We start from the raw sequence: 20,127 nt of genomic DNA, 5'->3' as shown, positions 1-20,127 counted from the left end.
TGGTCCCAACAATTAAATCCAAAGCACCCAGAATGTGTGGCTTTTTAAATTCAGGTTTATTTTCCAAGGGGGTGGGGAGACAAGAATTGAGAAGCATTATTTCCCCTCCCAAGAATTCCACTTTTTTCTTTTCTCTAATATTCAGAGAATGGGTCAAGCAGCCACTAGGAAATCTGCCTATTTTATTTGGTAATTTTAGAATCAGTTGTCTGCATGGCAGCGATAGATTAATTTTTCACCCTAGATATTATCAGATACAGAGACAGATACAGAAACACAAAAGCACAGATACACACGCTCAATGAGTTTCTAATTAGTTATAGCCAAAGAAAGTTTATTTTCTTTTTCGTCAGAATTACTCAGCTGCCAGAAGTATGATGTTTGCTTCCTGAGAGAAGAGTGTTGTATAGCAATATTTCTCTCTCTGCGCGTGTCTCTTTTGGCCCTGAATAAATATAAGGATGCTCTTTTTATTGTTAATTTTGAGCTTGAGAAGCAACTCGTTTTGGGCACCACTTCTGAGGGCCTTCACCGCCCCTCCCATGAAGGGTGCTGGGGAGGACACTATCCCCTAAGTCTCTGCAATGCCACTTTCACTCAATCAGTTGGCAAAACCTAGTGCTCATTTCAAAGTCACAGCTTCCAGGTTCGTATAGAAGGGGTCGTTCAACCTGGCAGCTGTTTCTCTGAGATTAGACCCTTTTCCTGGTCACTTGCTGTCTCTTGCTGTAGGAAATAAGGGGAAAGATAATGAAGAAGGATGAATGGCAGAGAGAGAAGAAAGAATCTGGTTAAAGGCACTTCATGTACAAATGCAGCGTCCTAAACAAAGGCCGGGTGAAAATACCCAGGTTAGCTGAGGTGAATAGGTACCCAGGAGAAGGAAGACACTAATGCTCCTTCGGAAGTAAACTGGAGTAGCAGCACGTCATCCGCGTCTACCAAGAAAACCCCTGCGCAGACTTGACCCTGGCGCACTCAGGCCGGCCGGAGCTTTCTCAAAAGCCTGGCGGTCTGGAGGATTATCTAATCGGGGGACCTTTCAGGAAGACCCCAAGAGGTTGCGGAGCGGCGCAGCCCATAAGGTAGACCTGCCTGTGATGTGGAGAGAGAGAGAGAGAGAGAAGACATTTCTTCAGACGCAAGAGGAAAAAGAAGGGGCTAGATGCACAATCCTGCTGCTTCGAAACCTCCTTCCATCAGAATGGGGTCCAGATAGCTTAATGGGACCGGGGGAGGGGGGTGTATCTAATGGGGGAAAAAAACAGTAAGCACGCCTTCCCCTCCTTTTTTTCCTTCTTTTGGAAGTTCTCGTTCCAAAGTCAGATAGGTATAAGCTGCATTTAAATCTTTGTGTTTCGTTGTTTGTTCTAAATTTTAGGCGTGGAGACCTGAGGGGACGATCTGTTGCTTCTCTCGAGATGGCTCCCAAGGAGGGGAAGGAGAAAGGGGGGGAGGGGGGAGAGGAAGAGTACTCATAGCTTGTCAATTTTAACATTTGGTCACGTGAGCAGCGCCTCCCTGCTAAGGAAGGGGAAAGCTTTCCACGTCAGCTTTACGTCTCCCAATTTCTTACTTCACGGCTCAGCTTCCAAGAGACAGCTGCATTAGAGCGTCATGTTAAACTCGGCTAATGCGGAGAATCCGAGGTAGCCAGCCCACGTTATGGATTTGGACGAGCGAGTACCCTGCTCCTCGAATATGTATTTGCCCAGTTGTACTTACTACGTTTCCAGCCCTGACTTCTCCGGCCTCCCTTCCTTCCTGCCCCAGAGCCCGACTTCTCGCCCAGTGCCCTACTCCTATCCGTCCAACCTGTCCCAGGTGCCACCCGTGCGAGAAGTGACCTTCCGGGACTATGCCCTGGAGCCCGCCAGTAAGTGGCACCCCCGCAACAGCCTCCCTCACTGCTACTCCGCCGACGAGCTCAGGCACCGGGATTGCCTCCCACCCGCCGCCGCCGTGGCCGCTGCTGCTGCTGCTGCCGCCAGTCGGGGAGAAATGTTCGGGAAGACCGCGACCGGCGGCGCCTACCACCACCCGGCCACCTCCGCAGTCTCCGCCGCGGCTGCGGCCTCGTCCAGTTTCTATAGCACGGTGGGCAGGAACGGGGTGCTGCCCCAGGCTTTCGACCAGTTTTTCGAGACCGCCTACGGCCCGGCGGAGAACCACTCGGACTACGCGGGCGAGAAGGGCGCCGCCGGGGAGAAGATGCCGCCCGCAGGAGCCCCCGCTGCCTCGGGAGTTGCTGCAGCTGCGGTGTCGAGTTCGGAGGCGGCCTGCGACCGGGAGGCGGCGGGGGAGAAGGAGAGGCGGAGAAGGGCCGAGAGCAGCAGCAGTCCCGCTTCGTCTTCCGGCAACAACGAAGAGAAATCCAGCAGCTCCAGTACGTATAAAGGCAGCGCCCTAGCGCTTTTTATGAACGGGGCTTGGAAATCTTAGCGCCTCGCCGCTATTAAATTTTTATATGCTGTTTTATAAGCAGAGAAGGTTTATGAAGGGCCGTTAGATTTCCCCCAACAAAACTTTGTTGTAAAAGGCGAGATCACGTGGCGAGGACTGAAATTGGCCGTGAAATGCTCGTCCGCCAATGGATGCCTTTAAAAAAAAAAAAAACCCAAACTCAAACTATCCCCCCCCCCCTCAGGTGGTGATTTTTCCCTAAATCATTAAACAAAGGACTAAATAGAGAGAGGAGGGAGAGCTCCTTGTTCAAACTCCCCAAAATATAATGCACGTTTTTCGCCTGTAAAATTTGTTCAAAAGGAGATTTCAGAGCCCTTTGATAGCCATGTAATCCTGTGATTAATACACACAAACACTTACACACATATTATAAAAGTCGTGTGTTAACCTTAAAAGCTTAGTGAGATACTTGGATTCAAAGCCATCTCAGATTTTATAGATTGCAGAAGAACAGGGTCTAACAAATGAAGGGGAGGACCTGCAACAACAGCTATCTGTTAAGGGCAACAACTTTAGTTAAAACTAGTTCTTTTGTCTAAAAGAATCAGTTTCTCCTAAACTGTTTGAGTTAAATGTTGCCTTGTGTCCAACAATTGGTTTCTCACAACTGTTCTTCAAGCTGTTGCAGCCTGATTTTTTTAATGTGCATTTTTCTGCCTTTGAAGACTTCCTTCAAGCACTGAGGGTGGAAAAACCTTTCTAATTCTCAGCAGCGAAAGAAAACTTGACAAGTCCTTATTTAAGTGAAAAAAGACCTGAATATTTATATTTAATCCAAGTTAATATGATAAAAGCAAATACAAAGCCCTGTTCAAGAAGAACTATAGTGGCTTAAGACAGTTTGTATCGACTGCAGCTGAATTTTTGACAGGACAGAGATTTTGAAAGTATAAAACAGGACGTTCCCCTGGTAAGAATCAGTGAACTAGGTAGTTATCTGACACAGTGAAAAGGTCTTTATAAAAGAAAAAGGGAAATGCAAACATAGAAAGTATTTCAGGTTTAAATCATGATGATATACTATATTGACAAGTGAAGTAAATGCAGAGATAAACATTAAGGTTTTAATCAAAGGATCCAGAAGTTAATGAATTCTGGAAGTTTCATGGATTTCAGGGGAATGACTAAAGTTAGAGCCAGCCCAGAAAGCTGTTTCTTTTAATTGCTAAGCTTTGTAGAAAAGAGGGGTACACTGGGGTAACAAGCAACAGTTGAACCCTTCCTACGTAAAACCTTTCTTGGTAGAAAATACTGCTCAGGATCAGTTGGGCAATACATGCAGAGATATTGACCATTCTCAAGACCACAAAAGCTCCTGTCTTGAGCAAACATGTTCAGAGCAGAGATTGTAGCACTATTGTTTGAAGCAGGGCTTCAAAGAAAGGTCTTTTTGGATCAAGGCAGCCCCTGGAAGCTATTTCCCTGAGATAAGGTAAAATTAATATACACAGCTGCTGAGTAGGAGAGATCATCACTATTATGAGACTTAGTAATTATGAGCCAAGAGTTTCTTAGAAGAGAAACATATGGATGGTCTTGATTCAATATTAAGCAGCAGTCCTCCCTCCAGCCACATCTGATTCCAGACTTAATGGCTTCTGCCTTTATGTTTTGTTCCACAGGTGGACAACGCATCCGTAAAAAGAGATGTCCATACACCAAATACCAGATTAGAGAATTAGAAAGGGAATTCTTCTTCAGTGTCTATATAAACAAAGAGAAACGTCTTCAGCTCTCACGATTGCTCAACTTGACCGACCGTCAAGTAAAAATATGGTTCCAAAACAGAAGAATGAAAGAGAAAAAAATTAATAGGGACCGACTGCAGTATTACTCAGCTAATCCAATACTTTAAGCCTAAAACCTGTAGTGTTTTTCTGTATGAGATTAAATTCAGATGTCACCCTTGATAAGGTCAAGCCAAAGAGTTACCAGTAAGGAGGAGGTGTGCAGAGGCTCCAAGGACTCTGAAAAACTAAGATTTTTTTTTCCTGCCCAATCCGACATTGATCAATTGGGTTTTGTTTTGTTTTTGTGGCTGGGTTTTCTTTTGTACTGTTTTCCTTCATCTTTACACATCAAGTGGAATCCATTTAACTCTTGGGCCACCCTTTGCAAAAGCCATTGTATCCCTACAACTTCTTCCAATTGGGGTGAGCAAATGTGAAAAGCTGGGAGCAAATTCCTGGCTTCAGGTTGTGGATTTAAAACTATGTTACCTTAATTGGAAGGTCCATGGGAAAACTATGTTGCCTCCCATGGAAGGTCCATGGGAAGACTCCTCAGGGCATCATACATGCTGGAGGACAACTTCAAAAGGAAATGTCCTTTTACTTAGGCAATCCCTGACCAATCTATTTGTCGTCTTGAATGACAAATTATTATTTCTCCCCACAATTACACTCTGCCTCAGACAGAGACAATTTCCTTTCAAAGGACTTCAGGTAATAATTTGCCATATATGGTAAGGAAACAATCACTGAGAAGACAACATGGATAGGCTTGTGAAATACAATTTTAATGAATAACAATATCAGAAACAAATCATTATGCCCATAGTTAAATACTAAAAATGAATAAAAACTTTCTTAAACCTATGTGGGAGGAGAATAGACAAAAGACTACAACGATAGTTCTAAAATGAGAAAGTAAAAGTTTAAAATGAGGCAGAGAAGTTTTTGGTTTCTGTCTCAGAAACTTTTTTCAATAAATATATCTGGAAAAGTACAGTTTGGCAAATATTAAATATCATGTTTAATTGAAATCTAGATTATGTGTAATGCACTGAAATCAAAGAATGAAAACCACTAGTGTTTCATAAGAAGGCCCACTAGAAGGCAAACAATGTAAATAAAAGGAATTTGTTATCATATCTTATAGTTAGCCTCATATGTCCTACTTTGCTGTTAAGCAGCAAAAATTAAAAATTAAGAGTTTTTGGAGTGTGTGTGTGTATGTGTATATATGCACATACATAGACATACACACTTACATGCAAATTATATATATATATATATACACATGGTATTCAGCTTTGTTCGGGTATTTTCCCACGTCATTATAGTTGTGCTTTTAAAGTTGTAGCAACTTTTGGCAGAATCTCATCTGCCATCATCAGGCTTCTGTAGTTGAGTTCGTCTGTGAGTCAGAACTGTAAAAGTCTGACTCACAGACAAACTTAAAGCCTGATGATGGCAGATGAGATTCTGCCAAACATTGCTACAACTTTAAAAGCACAACTATAATGACGTGGAAAATACCCGAACAAAGCTGGATACCATACATGTAAGTACCCGCGAAAACTTTATATATATATATAAAGTTTTTAAGCACACATACATACATATATAGTACCAAAGAGGGTGTGAGAGAGAAAAAGACATGGTTTTAACAGAAAGAAAGCTATTTAAAGTTCTATATCAGTTTACAAAGGATATGTGTTTTATTGTAAAGGTCACTTACTGTTGAGAATATCTGAATGTATGTTTCATACCATAATGGTGTTTTATAAGACTTGTATGATTTAAAATGGTTTTGCGGCCATTTTCCTAATATTTTAAGTGGGTTGTTTCACTTGGAAGGTGTCAGATGTTTCTTTTCTTGTTTAACCTGTATACTAAGGCTGTTTTTACACTGCTTCCAGAATGGATAAAGTTTCTTTTGTGGTTAATGAATTGCAATACTTTTAGATTCTATCACTGTTTGGAGCGGGGAGCCTGTATTTTGTTTGTATGTATATACCGTTTTCTTTGAATATGGGAAAGCTTTTTCTTGCATGAGTACAGTGGAATCCTGCACATTAGAAATAAACATGTGAGAAATTTACAAGGTTTTTTGTTTTTTTGTAAGATTTATGATGCATTCATGGATCTTCTTTGACCCAGACTGGAAATCTGAAACATGAGTTTTGAGTTAATTGCTTTAGTGGAAATCCCACTCACCTATTGGTTGTACTGAATTCTGAGAAGCCAGGAGATCAGGTCTGGTATTTATGAATGCGTGGGCAGACTGCTGCTGGTACCAGGCCAGGTTTGAATGGTTTGCAGAGAAAGGGGCGGAGGTAGGGGGAATCAGCCTTGAAATAATTGCAGGCTATAGACTTGGTGCTTTTGTTCATAGATGTAAAACACATTGCAAGAGCTCAAGTGTGTGTGTGTGTGTGTGTGTGTGTGTGTGTGTGTTTTCTAAAGCACTTGAAGGCCAGACAAGGAATAATGGATGGAAACTGAACAAGGAGAGATTTAACCTGGAAATAAGGAGAAACTTTCTGACAGTGAGAACAATCAACCAATGAAACAGCTTTGCCCTTGGAAGTCGTGGGAGCGCTATCACTTGAGACCTTCAAGAAGAGATTGGACTGCCATTTGTCAGAAATAGTGTAAGGTCTCCTGCTTGTGCGGGGGTGGGTGGGGGGTGGACTAGATGACCTATAAGGTCCCTCCCAACTCTGATTATCTGTTAAATCTGTGTAGGGTCTTTTGTTCTTGTTTGTTCCAGGCACCATACACTTGAACTCAGAATTGAAAGTTGATGGGGGCCTCAGGCAGAATTCAAAAGCGAAACTCTGCTGATGGAAATTGGGTTATGTGCCAGTACTGTATGAGAGGCATGGAAAAGAATTGTCTCTAAAGGATGTTCCTCTTGTGAGCTACCAAAAAGCAACATAAGGCATAGGCTACTTATACGGTGTTAAGTGCTCACCTCTTTGAAACCCCATCCAGTGCCTTTGGGCAAAAAGGGACTCAACCTTATTTCCTCCTTTCTTCTTGCCATTCATAATTAGAAAAGTACATATTTTACCCCTCTAGGTTTATTGGCTTTGAACTTCTGTATTGCTTTGGACATCACCCATAAACTTGAGGTGATGGGCTCTGGACTTTTGCTGGTGACCCCCACCCAGCCAGACAGTGTCTGGTCAAAGGAAATGCATCAAGATGGGGAGAGGGTTGCTTGTTTATTTTGCTAACATGCTACAAAGGAATGCACCTCTTAAAAGGCAGAGATAGAAAGATAGATGGAGAGAGGCAAGCAGACAAGCAGAGAATGGTGGGGTGGCCATAAACATCCCGCCAGCAACTTCCTTTGCCAGTTAAAAATTAACTGGTTATTCAAGGGATAGGAATCATGGAGTTTGTGTTAGGGAATGAAGGAAGAAGAGGAGGAGGAAGAGGAAAGAAGGAAGGAGAAAAAGGTGAAGAATAAATATAAAGAGAAGGAAAAGGAGAAGTAGAAGCAGAAGAAAACAGAGGAGAAACAAATCCTTTGTATATTTCTAGGGCAAGTAGTCATTTAAAAATCACATGATATTTCAATTTAAATAATGAGTGAGAAAGCATTGTGCTAAGCAAGATTTTAGAAATATCTAAAATACGGAAGGTGAACTTGTCTGCCTTGCTTTGATGTTATGAAGAAGACTGTTTCCAAACTGGCTGGCTAATTTGTTCTGCTGACAGCCACAAGAGGGCGTTGTTCAGATCAATGTCAAAGCCGCACAGGGAGAGAAGGGGGAGGAATATTCTGGCCTTTGTTCTCCAAACATCCAGGGAACTGTACATTATATTATTTCACTTTTCCATGATCATATTTACAAAGAAAATGTGAATCTGACGGCTCACTTCTTCAACATGAATTAAAAAGTTGGCCAGAAGTTACTTCAGAAAGTTGCTTCTTCAGATTTAGAATACACCAAAGGTGAGTATTTCTCTGGGGCTGAAATTGGGAAATTAAGAAAGAATGAAATAATTGTCAAGATACAACACGTGTCTTTTTGAAGCAATTTGGTTAACACCTAACACTTTTGTGAGGGAAATAAATCTTAAAGTTGTTCTAACTTTTTGAAAATTGACGATGATTAAATCGTGAATTGGAATCTTTTGAAGTTTAAATGTTGAATCTTTGAAAGCAACAACTACAGAAAATATTGCAAAGATTTTGTGGTTCTAGGGCATGAAGAAGTTAAAAGGCATATGATAAAGCAAATTTATTTTTAAAAAATGAATCCATGGATACGATGAATCTTGAGGCTTGTAAGGAAAAAAGTTGCCGTCTAGATCAGTAGCCATGAAAATGGCAGTTCTTCTGGTGGCATTGTTGCATTTTGTTCATAGTTTACTAATTTTAACTTGACAGGGCTCCTGTGTGCAGAGTTAACATCAATAACTTAAACTATGTATCTTTTTCTTAGAGGGACAAAGTTATTCCCCTCCACTAGAAAAAGCTGGTAATTGATATAATGGCAAGTTAAGAAAGGGTCCTTTTCACTTAACTCTCCTCCCCATTTGATATTGAATCAGGTTTTGAGTAAAGACTTAATTTAAAACAGCTATATCGGTTTATATTTATTGATTTGTAGTCGGTATAGCCATAGTCAAAGATGTAAATTATGTGGAAAAAAAATTAATGGCCTCATATCTTAATCATGCTTAAACGCACTAAGAGCTTAGTGATGTTAATATTATTTTGTCATTAGAAAATCGAACTCTGAAAAGGAAGCTATTGTTATATTTATAAAACCCTAGGCTCCCTGAACTGACAGGATATGAGTTAAGACTTATGCTGTACTTCCCATTTAGTTCAGTAGAGTTTGAGGATCCATTATTTACCTTGGAAGATCCCAAAGAAGAAAGAAGTTTCTCTTGATTTCTGAAACTTCCAGGTAATGAACTTAGGAAGAGCTAGGTATGCGCAGGAAACTGATGTACACATCTATGCAATGTTACAGGTAGGCTAAATTAGGGTGATTGTTCTTGGTTTGTGAAGGCAAAACATTTGGCTGATCTTGTGATGTAGCTACCTGAATTAACAGACAGAAAGAACAGATCCCCATTTTCTGTCAGAAATCTTCCTCTGATTTTTACATTCTTTACTTCTAATCATATGGTGTAATAAATGTTGTGTTTTCAATCATAATCTTTGAAACCAAATTTCTGAAATAAAGTTGAAACTGCAAAGGATGAATAGTGTAACAATCCTTTTGTCACTAATATTGCATGGAAACCAAGTAACAGAGAAATATTGGGAGAATTCCTAGGCAAAAACTTTCACCCAATTCCTTAATTTCTCATCTAGTTAGTAAATAACATTCCCTTGCATACCCCTGTCTTGAAGTAAGAAATTTTCATTTGAAAAATGGTGCCAAAATAATTTAAGGATAAGATGGCTCTTTGAAACTTTTATCTTCCCATCCAAAAACTTCTACATATGCTGTAACCTTTGGATATTGCTCTAAAAGAGATTTCTACTTCTATTTTTTATGATTGAAAGGCTATCTTCTTTTTGTATGATCCACAGAATGAAGATGTTCTCTTCTATTATATTTCACAGCATTGTAATAATATCTGGCCTTGTCAAACAAGAAAGAAAATATTAAAAAATACATATATGCTGGCAGATTCTTTTTCCATTTAACTTGAACAAATATATAAATCAAGGGGACTGTTACAATGTCCCTAAAATTGCCATTAAAAAAAAAATCATTTAACAACTTCCGTAATTTTTTTTAGAGTTTTCTTTTTATTTGGGTTTTTCTAACAAAATAGTATACACTCTTCTCTCTATATAAACTGAGACAGCTTTGTAAGAAATATAAACAAATAATCATTTATAAGATGTTGATTCCAGAGACTATAGTTATTCTTAAATTAAGAGTCAAGTCAATAAAAAGATCCCAAATATGTTAAGAGTCCCATTTTTAGTTATGTTAACATTTATCATCATGATTTTTCTTAGGTTCTGTATACATATTTTTATTTGATTTTATAAATTAAATATAATGTTCATTGCCGAGAGTTATTTGTTGAAAAGGGGCACCCATAGAAGTTGAACACACAGACACACTTATCCAGAGTCTCATTCTCTGGACTTCAATGGATCTGCTATATAGTATATAGGGCACAGACTCACATAAAGCATAGTTTCTCTCCATCCACTTGTCAATATTGAATTCATATTTTGTTTCCTTATTCAATCAGCTCACTAAATATCCAGTGAAGCAAACCAGCATCCAGTGTTGAAAAATGTATTGACAAGAACATCATTTTAGAAATACAGGCATCCTGATTTTATTTAGGAATTGTTATGCTTCTTTACCTCAAATTTCATTTGTGGAGTGGGGGAAAAAACCTATAAAATGGATTCATCATTTTAGTTATAACCCACCTGGCATTGCCTATCTTTTTGAAAGAATGACCCATTAATATCACACAAATACAGAAATCAATACCCTTCCAAAAGTCATTTGTGAGTTGAAATGCTAATGACTTTTATTAAAAATGAATTACATGCAGGCTACAAGTAATAGAGGATTTGTGAAAATAATTACCTGGAGATATTTATTTGTTCAGAAATCCCATTGAATTCATAAAAAGGCATTCCTACCTAATTCCTGTTATCATGTATAAAATTACAACCATGAATCATTTTTTTTTTACAATCCAGGGGTTCTGGTGTAGATCTCAGAAAGACCTTCCTTTGAATTTACACCACACTGAAATGTAAAAAGATCGTGGACATTGCACCCCTGTTCCAAAATGTGTGGATTTAGGAAGGATTGTGTTGATTTCAGCCTTATTTTTCCATGGATAAATGTATGCTTTAAAAAGGACATTGCCTTAATAAGGCAGGGTATGCTACTGAACTCAGCTAACCAATTTACAGATCCACATATGTGGCTTGGCTTTGATTGCAAGAGAGAATTTTTATCACAAATAAATCCCATTGATATCAATGGAAGCCAGATAATTACCAGAAGGTAGGATTTCAAACAGACAAGCATTCCAGCAAAAAAAAAAATCTACATGTGCAAATACAAACCATATTTTAAAGGAAATTAATATCATTCCTGCTTTTAGTTTATCTAAAAAATATTTAGCCACTCTTTCTTGTGTGATGGATTTTCAAAAAGAACATGAAAATTACTTAGAGTTACTTTCACCTTTCTTGCCCAGAGATTCATTCAACAACACAATAACAACAACAGCCACATAATGGGGAACAGCCTTTTTGAGAGTTCATCCAGAGGGAAAACTGACTTGGTAGTGGTTATCTTTTTGACAACTTGATACTTTTAACAGCAAAGAAGATGCACTGCTCATATTAATTCTATTTATGATTTATGAAATATAGGCAGAGACCATAAATTTGGAAGCAGGTGGCTTCAGATTCCAGAGTTTTTCTTCTTCTTTTCTCTAACTCACTTCCTCTAAACTGAGTCCTGAAATCTCAATTTGCCCATTGCATAAATATAAAGCCCAATTTAACTAGCATACAATGCTGCTTTCCGTGATTTTTTTCACGAGTCTTGGAAAAAATAAGTGAGTAACATCTCCTTCTTCTGAAAAATGGAAAAGGAAGGAAATGAAATATCCACCTACGTTTGGCATTGTTGCTTTTTAGGTTGTTTTTAGTCTAATTTCAGAAAAATGCCTAACAATTCCATTAGGCTGATCATTATAGTCTTCTTCATTTCTTTAAAGGTTGGGTGCCTGAAGTCAGTATGGGTGGCATCCATTGGCCTTTACAGATTTCAGATCCCTTCAATTCATTGATGACTCCAGCAAGGGGGTTGAAATGTGAGCTTGTAGTTTCACTGGTCCAAATCCTTTAGCTCCAGTCAGTTGTGGAACTGTCTGTTTGTTTTCAGTTGTTTACACACAAACTACCCTAATCTCCTAGACCTAGACAAACATCTTGGCAAGATGAAAATAGAATGTTTTACAGAATGGTCCCAAGAAATGCAATCACACCCTGGTTAATGTTTGAGACTCATTGTTAAGACTTTAAAATGTGGCCACTAAACACAATGCACAACAAAGTAGTTTAGTTGCTCCAGAATTGACCATTATCTTTTATAGTTAAGAATCAACTGCACATTATTAGTTTTACTCCATTGGGTTTGACGAGGCAATTTGCTCTTTGCCTTGCCTTGGCCTTGTTAGTGATTCCCCAAAAACAAAAGTCTCACAGAGGAATTCAGGCACTTCTCACCCGATCCAAAGCCTAAGTCAATGTGCCCCTTATCCCCTTTTATCGTTGACCTCTCTGGGCTTCGGATCAGTCCCAAAGTGCGTTGACCATCAAAGACATGCATTTGGCTCCCAAAACATGCCATAATAAAAACAACATGAATGTCTGGTTTCGGTTGCCCTGTACTTTGAATTAAAGGGCCCCACAACTCTCATAAATGCAATTCCAAAATATGCTGTGAAGTATCACAGCCCTGGAGAAAAGAAAGGGGTTCCATCCTTACCCGTTTCTCTTCTTGCTGCTTTTTCTTGAGCCTCACATGGTTGAAGCTTTAAAGGCAGACATGTTGAGAACTGGGCCAAAGATCTGGTTGATCTCCGGAATCTTGGGAAATGATGTATTCCTAACAAGAGGAGACTCAGATTGTAGTGGAGCAATGGCAGCTAGAATTACCATCTTTCTCTGGGGATATGTATTCTTCTAATATATCTGGATGCTAAGTCTCTTCCCCGGCTGGGCTGTTTCTCTTTCTCATTCTTTTTTTGCCTGCTGAATATCACCATCGCTCTGCGATAAATTATGTCTTGGGTTAATAATCCAGAAAACTCCAAAGTCTCTAGAATTTTGCTCATTTTCTTTAGTTTGGAAATGACAGGACAGATGCTGATACTGTTGTCTTCGCCCAGCAGTTCTCCCTTTGCAACTACTGTAGGTGTGTGCAGTTAATGAGAGCCACAACCATGAGATGAGCCTAAATGTTAAACTTGAAAACCATTTTTGGGATGGGTTTGGACCTTTGCATCTCATTTCTGTTGGCTTTGACAAAGAGAAGAGAAACAGGCTATTCAGATCAAAGGAGATTATTTATATATTTCTTCTTATGACTTCTCTCAGTGGAACCAGGTCTTGGGAAAGAGAAAAACTGGATTGCGGTTGAGTCGTTGAGTCGCATTGCAGTATTTCTGTCCAAGGCTTCGCTCACCAGTACTAGTTTTCACACACACTAACCAACAAAACAGTTGTCTCTATAGTATTAATTTTGGAAGAAATGATACTGCTCTAAATAGTTGATAATGCTCCTTTAACATTAACAGCCCGTAAATGTAAGGAGAGGCTGGAGAAATATAAACAATTTTCCCTCAAGGTATGGGGATGAATTGAAAAGAGAGAGAAGTATTTCTCTTTTTTGCTGAGTTGCTCTTCCTGCATAGCTTCCATGGTTCAGTTCTGCCGGAAGCCATCTGAGGCTGAAGCCCGGGATGCAGTTCTTGGATGTAATGGTGGGAGAGAAAGAAGTTAGTGGAGAAGACCGGCCTCGGTGAGGGTTGGGGGAGGAGGATTTTGTGTCTTTCCATTAAGATTTTATGGTCCTGGAAAGTTGCAACAACCCCCTTCCGGGCTTCCCCTGCACAGACCAGGAACCTGAGGAGGGTTATCCACTTCTACTCGCCTTCGGAAAAACTCTCCTCGGCTCGCCTGCCTTCTTCTTTCCACTTCAAAGGGACCTGTCTGCGGGGAAGCTCTTAGGAGGAGAAGGCGATTTCCTTCCCGTGGCCCAGACAAGCTTCCCAGTAGGCAGCTCCGAGAAAGCCGAGAGCCGTTGGTAGATCACCACTCTTGTCCGCAGGGTTGGGAAAGGCGAGTCATTCGGGGAGCTTTGTGTCTCCTATGAAAGCCAAGGGTAAGTGCTGCAGATGAGAGGGCAAGGGTAAGGAAGCCTCCGGGCAAAGCTTGGGCAGAAGGAAACCCCTCGCCTGGCCTCCTCGATATCCTTGGCATTCCTAGCATTTTGGAGGGCGTATTAAGCGAAGGCGTGATGGATGGAACCGAGTTAAAGATTGACTGCACAATATTGAATGGTTCAAAAGAATATTTCTTACTCGCTTGGGACCTGAAACAGGAGATCAGTTAGTGCTACCAGCTGGGCCGGCTTGGAGCACGAAGAACTAAAACACAAACTGGCAACCTTTTCATGTTAAACAAGGAGAAGAACATTTAAAAGGAAGGCTCACAAAAGGTGCCAAGAGTGCTTGAGTGTTGCTCTTGCTCCAGACCTCGTTTGCATGGCTTCCAGACCTCGTTTGCATGGCTTCCAGAACCATAAGAAGCCAAACAAACCAGGGGACATGGAGTCTTCTCGGTGCTTCTTCATTATAAAATTCATCTCCCTTGTCTGTTGGTCTGTCTCCCTCCCACTCTCTCTTGTCTGCTAGCTGTCGACTCCCTCCATCACTGTTATAGATTGGCTGTATTATCTAGCAGTTTTACTTTGGACATTTCTGGATGAAAAGAGGTCTTACGTTGAGAGAGAGGGAGAGAGGCGTCTCCCTTATCTAAATGCAGATATTTAGAAAGAATTGTACGTTGTTTCTATAATTCCGGGTTTGTACCCTTGAAAAATCCTTAATCTGAGCGGGGATTCCTAGGAAAGAGGAGCGTGGGGATGTTTTACCAGATTTTGCTTCTTTTTATTTCCATGAAAAGGTTTTAGTTTAACAAGCTTGTGACTTGAACTTCTAGTTTAATGGACAATTACGGATCGAATCGCCTTAAAAAAATATCCTAAACTCTTCATCTTGCTGCTGATAGGGTAATTCTATACTGGGTGCTTGTACTGTGGTATTTTTGTTAAGTGGGAGTGAACCGCCTCTCCTATGCAGAGGTATTGAGAAGTAACACCTTTTACTTCTTAATGTAGTGTGCTGGACTCACACAGAAAGAGAGTAAAACACAGGTGCGAGAATTGTCCGCATTGCTGCAGCTGGTATCTTAAAAGCGGGGGGGAGGGGCTGCCGTCTCGCTATCAGTAAGCCTTGGATGCTAATAAGAAGCTCAGGTCGGGTTTCCAACTTGCAGGGGCCAGTCTGAGATGACCCCCGACCTAGCCTAACGCTAGGCGAGCCACGAGAGGTACCCGAGGCTGGCAAAAGTTGATGAGGTTGTCTGAGCTTCAGAAACATCAAGGCAGCCACGAGTTGTGCAAAGAGTGGGATGAGAAGAGGCTGAACAGTTCCCTTACAGGTGGCTTGTTGATATACAGGACGCAATAGTTTGCTCATGCCTTTGCTGTTTTATATTAGTGCATATGCTAATGAACCAGAACGCGTTAAATTATGAGTCTCATTAAAACCCGGCAGTGTTTTCTACTGTTTTCCTCCTCCCGCCACTTCGCCTTTCGTTATATAACCCCATGCCTACTGTTCTCCCTCTGAGAACTAGCAAAGATAGGCACGTGAAGACGTGGCCTACTACGTGTGGAATACCCCGAGACATGCTTTGTGCATATATTCACACATGCATGCATGCATGCATGCATGCATGCGAGGGCACAACACACACACATCACACAACACCTTCACTATATTTTCAAATCTATAGATATACATATCCATCCACGCACCGTCCGTGCACAAGTACAAGTACACGCACGCACGCACGCACACGCACCATTCAGACGTGGGCAGGAGATCAGCTCGCCGCCTACGAAACCAAACTGGGAGGGGTTGTGAACGAGGGCTGGGTTTCCATTGGCTGCACTCAGTCGCCGTGGCGTGGGGGTATCTCTAATCATATTCAGCATGTTTTGCACAAGAAATGTCAGCCAGGAAGGGTTCTCTGCTCTCTTCGCCAAATTATTCCAAGGAAATGGCATGTTCGGAGACCCCAGCTGCAAACGCCTTTTTGGTGGACTCTTTGATCAGCTCAGCCTCAGGCAGAGGGGAAGGAGGGGGAGGCGGTGGCGGCGGCGGAGTTGCAGTAGGAGGAGGAGGAGGAGGAGGAGGAAGAGGCGGCGGCGGCAGCAGCTACTACCCGAACAACGGCGGTGTCTACCTGCCACAGGCGCCCGATTTGCCGTACGGGTTGCAAAGCTACGGGCTATTCCCGGTCCTGAGCAAATGCAGCGAGGATCTGCCTCCCCCGCCGCCGCCGCCAAGCATGGTTCCCACTCCGCACACTTACATGTCAGGGATGGAGGTCTGGCTAGATCCCCCGAGATCCTGCAGCCTTGAAGAGCCCACAAGCCCACAGGCGACCTCCTGCTCCTTCGCTCCCAGCATTAAAGAGGAGAGCTCCTACTGCCTCTACGACTCGGACAAGGCCCGCAAAGAGGCACCGGCCACCGACCTGTCGCCTTTCCCGAGGCTAAGCGCAGAGATCTGCGCCGTGAATAACGTGGCGGCGGGGGTGCCTGTCCCGGGCTACTTCCGCTTGTCTCAAGCCTATGGCACCGTCAAGAGCGGCAGCTGTTATAGCAGCTCCCACCAACACCACCAACAGCAGGAGCCGCCGCCGCCGCCGCCGCCGCCGCTGCTACACCCAGGGCAAATGGTGGCCGCTTCCCAGTTTGCCCCGCAGCCCCAAGTGAGCTTCGAGTCTTCTCCGCCGTTTCCTCTGGCCGCCTCGTTGCCCGAGCAAGGCAAGAAAGACAGCGAGGATTCTTCCCCACCCAGCACTTTGGCCGGGGATTCGCAGAGAGGAGAGGAAGAAGGGCAGGCTTCTTCTTCTGCCGCAGAAGAGCTGTCGCCGGCCCCCTCGGAGAGCAGTAAACCTCTCTCCGAGAAAGAAACCCTAGGTAAGGATTCCTCATCCACCAAAGTCGGGGAAGGATTTTAAACCCTTCCCCGTTCAAAAAAGAGTTTTTGCCAGGTCAGTCCAGCCCCAGGAAAGGCACCTTAGACAAAACTACTCAGCAGCAACACCGATTTTGTGCAAGGATGCAGAGGTACTGTAGATACCAGACTGCCAGGCAAGTCGGCAGATAGCCATAAATTCAGGGGGAAAAAGGCTTATCCAGGGAGAGACAAAAAGGGCAAAACACACACGCATATCTCTCTTTTTATTTTGCAACCCTTAATGCGCTGGCGGTGGACAATAGAGCATTCGGGGGTGGGGGCAACAAAAAAAAAAAACACCACACCCAAGCCTGTCCTTCGTGGCCCACCGTGGTGCAGAAATGCCTGAACAGATAACAGAGACCGTTCATTAAAACGCCAAAGTAAGCAAGAAGTCAGCCTCCATAAATAAAACCCTTCAGAACCTAAGTTCTAGTTTACGATCTTGGATGCCTTTACAGACCCCCCCAGAGCATTTAGTTGGGCTAAAATTCTCTCAGGCAGCAGGGTCAGTTTAGACTGCAGACTGTCCCCGCCAGTGTTCCTGCAGGCTTAAGGAGCCTTCCCGGATAAAAATCCAAAGGGCCATTTCTGTGAATGGGAACAGCCTTAAGGGCGCCCTGGGATCCTTCTCCCAGTGCCTTTTATTGCAAAGAAGAAAGTTTGTGCAGGAATGGAACACTAAGTGATAGCAATAGTGAGGTCCTACTAATAGGAATGTTTCCAAACTTTTACAAAGTCGGGCATTTTAATACTGATTGCTCATAATTCTGAAAAGCGATGGCAATAAGTGCACCCATGTTACTCATATCCAAATACATGCAAGAATATGCTTCTGTACTGAATCTCAGTTCAGAAGGGAAAGATGTTCACCCTCCCTAAGAAAAGATCTGTAACTCTGCAGATATTAGGGAATCGTCTATCCCTCTTTTTTTAATGTGCCAGGTGGCTAATCATCCCTTGGCAACCCAGGTAAATAAAATATCTGGAAGAGGAATTGATCTTGTCATCCTATGCAGATTTGCCTGCCCTGTTGAATTAAATGGCTTCAGTTCCCAAATATGCAGCTATGGGATTTTATTAGCTAGTTTAGCTAGACTTCGCTGAGTTACAGATTTGTGCTGGGGGAAAAAACGGTCTCAGAAGGAAAAGGTGTGGAGCAATTTAACACTGTACTCATGGGGCTATATTTTCACATCATCTGTCTTTTCACTTAGGAAGAGGGTGGGATTGTTTGTTTTTTTGTAAAGAGAAATGTTTGAGGGGGGAAAGGCATACCTTGCTGGTTGTCAACATCAAAATTTGACCACCTTTTGCTTCAGGCAATCTTGAGAGGGAATCAAATCAAGCAGGAAGGTGCTCCTTGTCTCTGGGTGTGGGTAGGGAGGGAAGTCCTTAGAAAGGGGCTTTAAAAAGAGGGCTCGGGCCATTGGACAGTTGCCACAAACTTAAGGTCAGTAAGGAACCTAGCCCTCAAGTATTTCTCCCAGCTCCTTCCTGGTGTCCTTGGTAATGTCCCTGGCTGACTCTTTTTTCCAAACTAGGCGGCCAGAAGGGAGAGAATGCAGCCACCTGGCTCACTGCGAAAAGTGGTAGAAAGAAGCGGTGCCCTTACACCAAGCACCAAACACTGGAGCTGGAGAAAGAGTTTTTGTTCAATATGTACCTGACTCGTGAGCGTCGCCTAGAAATCAGCCGTAGTGTCCACCTCACGGATAGACAAGTTAAAATCTGGTTTCAGAACCGCAGAATGAAGCTGAAGAAAATGAACAGAGAGAATCGGATTCGGGAGCTCACAGCCAACTTCAGCTTCTCCTGATGGACCTATGGACACCTTTGAACCCTCTAAGCAGCCCATACAATCCTGAACCCCACCCCACCCTAGCTCACCCCACCCCATCCAGTCAGGGTTTAACTATTGGCACCTGTGTGGATCTGAAGCTTTCAGTCCCACTCTCAGCCTCTCCATTTCTTCTTTGTGATTGATTTCGTTGGGATGAAGCCATAGCAAGGCAAACCCAGCATTCCTTCTGAACTTCCCTTCTTCTGTTCTCACTTCTGGAGACCCTGGCCCTTGAGAAATAGGATGTCTCAAACACTAGTGCCTATTCTCTTTCCTAACCTACCCCTTAAAAAAAAAACCAACAAAAAGCAATCAGAAAAGTAACCTAGCCAAAAGAAAGGTGCATTCCCAACCTCTCCGTTAAGCTATGCCACATGTTGCAAACTGGGGTTGAGTGTAGTTTTCAATCATTTAAACATTTGACCACACCACCCCAAACATGGATTGGGTTTGATATTATTATTATTACTACTATTTTCTTGTTTAGCCAATGTTAAGCAGCTATTGTGGAAAGAAACAAAAAGTCATATTAAGAAGCCAAAACTATTCATTTGTTTACTCCTTTATTTTTTCAAATGTTTAATATTTCAGCTTTAAAAGTTTTCTTGGAAAAAGGGAAAGAGAAAGAGAGAGGAAAAAAGAGGAAAACTGCTCCTGTCCTTTCTTGAAAGATAAGAACAGTTTTATGTTCCTTAATGGTTAAATTATTACATTTCCTAATTGTAGGTAATTTTTGTTTTAGATAAATGGTTCTTAACCATTTGTTCCTTATGTTTGATAAGCACAGACAAAGAAAGATGTGTGAAAGAACATTTATTGAATGAAGGGGCGGGAAACCCCAATTTTGCCTATTCTGTACCTAGAAATGTGTGTATATGTATGTGTGTAAGTGCATATACGCACACTGTACACACACTCTGAAGAATTTCCTGGCTGTATGAGATAGCAAAGAAGAAAACCCTTATTTCCTGATACTGTGAAGTTACATGCATTGAAAAAAAAATCAAGCATGTAGTACAAAGAGAAGAAAAAAACCCTATGGAATAGATATGTATAAATGTCTATTATTATTAAAATAATTAATATTATTAAAATACCAATATCGTTGGAAGCAAAGTAGTCTTTTCTTTATTTAGATGCTAGTTTTACTTCTTGCTCTTACCTTAAGTCTTCAATAATATCCTAATGCAGCAATGCACAAAGATGAATCAAACTCAAGACATTGTTCATATTTTATTGGAA

The 20,127-nt window shown here is 41.9% G+C and overlaps 2 protein-coding genes across 2 annotated transcripts; both read left to right on the top strand.

Moving 5' to 3' along the window:
* Positions 1-1,581: 1,581 nt before the first annotated feature.
* HOXA11 (homeobox A11) lies at positions 1,582-4,321 on the top strand. The gene is made up of 2 exons (XM_026708207.2): positions 1,582-2,386; positions 4,089-4,321. Exons 1-2 carry the CDS (start codon positions 1,666-1,668, stop codon positions 4,319-4,321), a joined length of 954 nt encoding a protein of 317 aa, XP_026563992.1. The 5' UTR covers positions 1,582-1,665.
* Positions 4,322-16,023: 11,702 nt separating this feature from the next.
* HOXA10 (homeobox A10) lies at positions 16,024-18,861 on the top strand. The gene is made up of 2 exons (XM_026708196.1): positions 16,024-17,002; positions 18,587-18,861. The coding sequence occupies exons 1-2, from the start codon at positions 16,024-16,026 to the stop codon at positions 18,859-18,861; spliced, it is 1,254 nt and encodes a 417-aa protein (XP_026563981.1).
* The last annotated feature ends 1,266 nt before the right edge of the window (positions 18,862-20,127 follow it).

Source organism: Pseudonaja textilis, chromosome Z (genome assembly GCF_049901715.1).
Source record: "Pseudonaja textilis isolate UNSWEBS1 chromosome Z, rPseTex1.2, whole genome shotgun sequence".
Lineage (NCBI taxonomy): Eukaryota > Metazoa > Chordata > Lepidosauria > Squamata > Elapidae > Pseudonaja > Pseudonaja textilis.
Note: the sequence above shows the minus strand (reverse complement) of the source record. Positions and strands in the feature narration are given on the sequence as shown.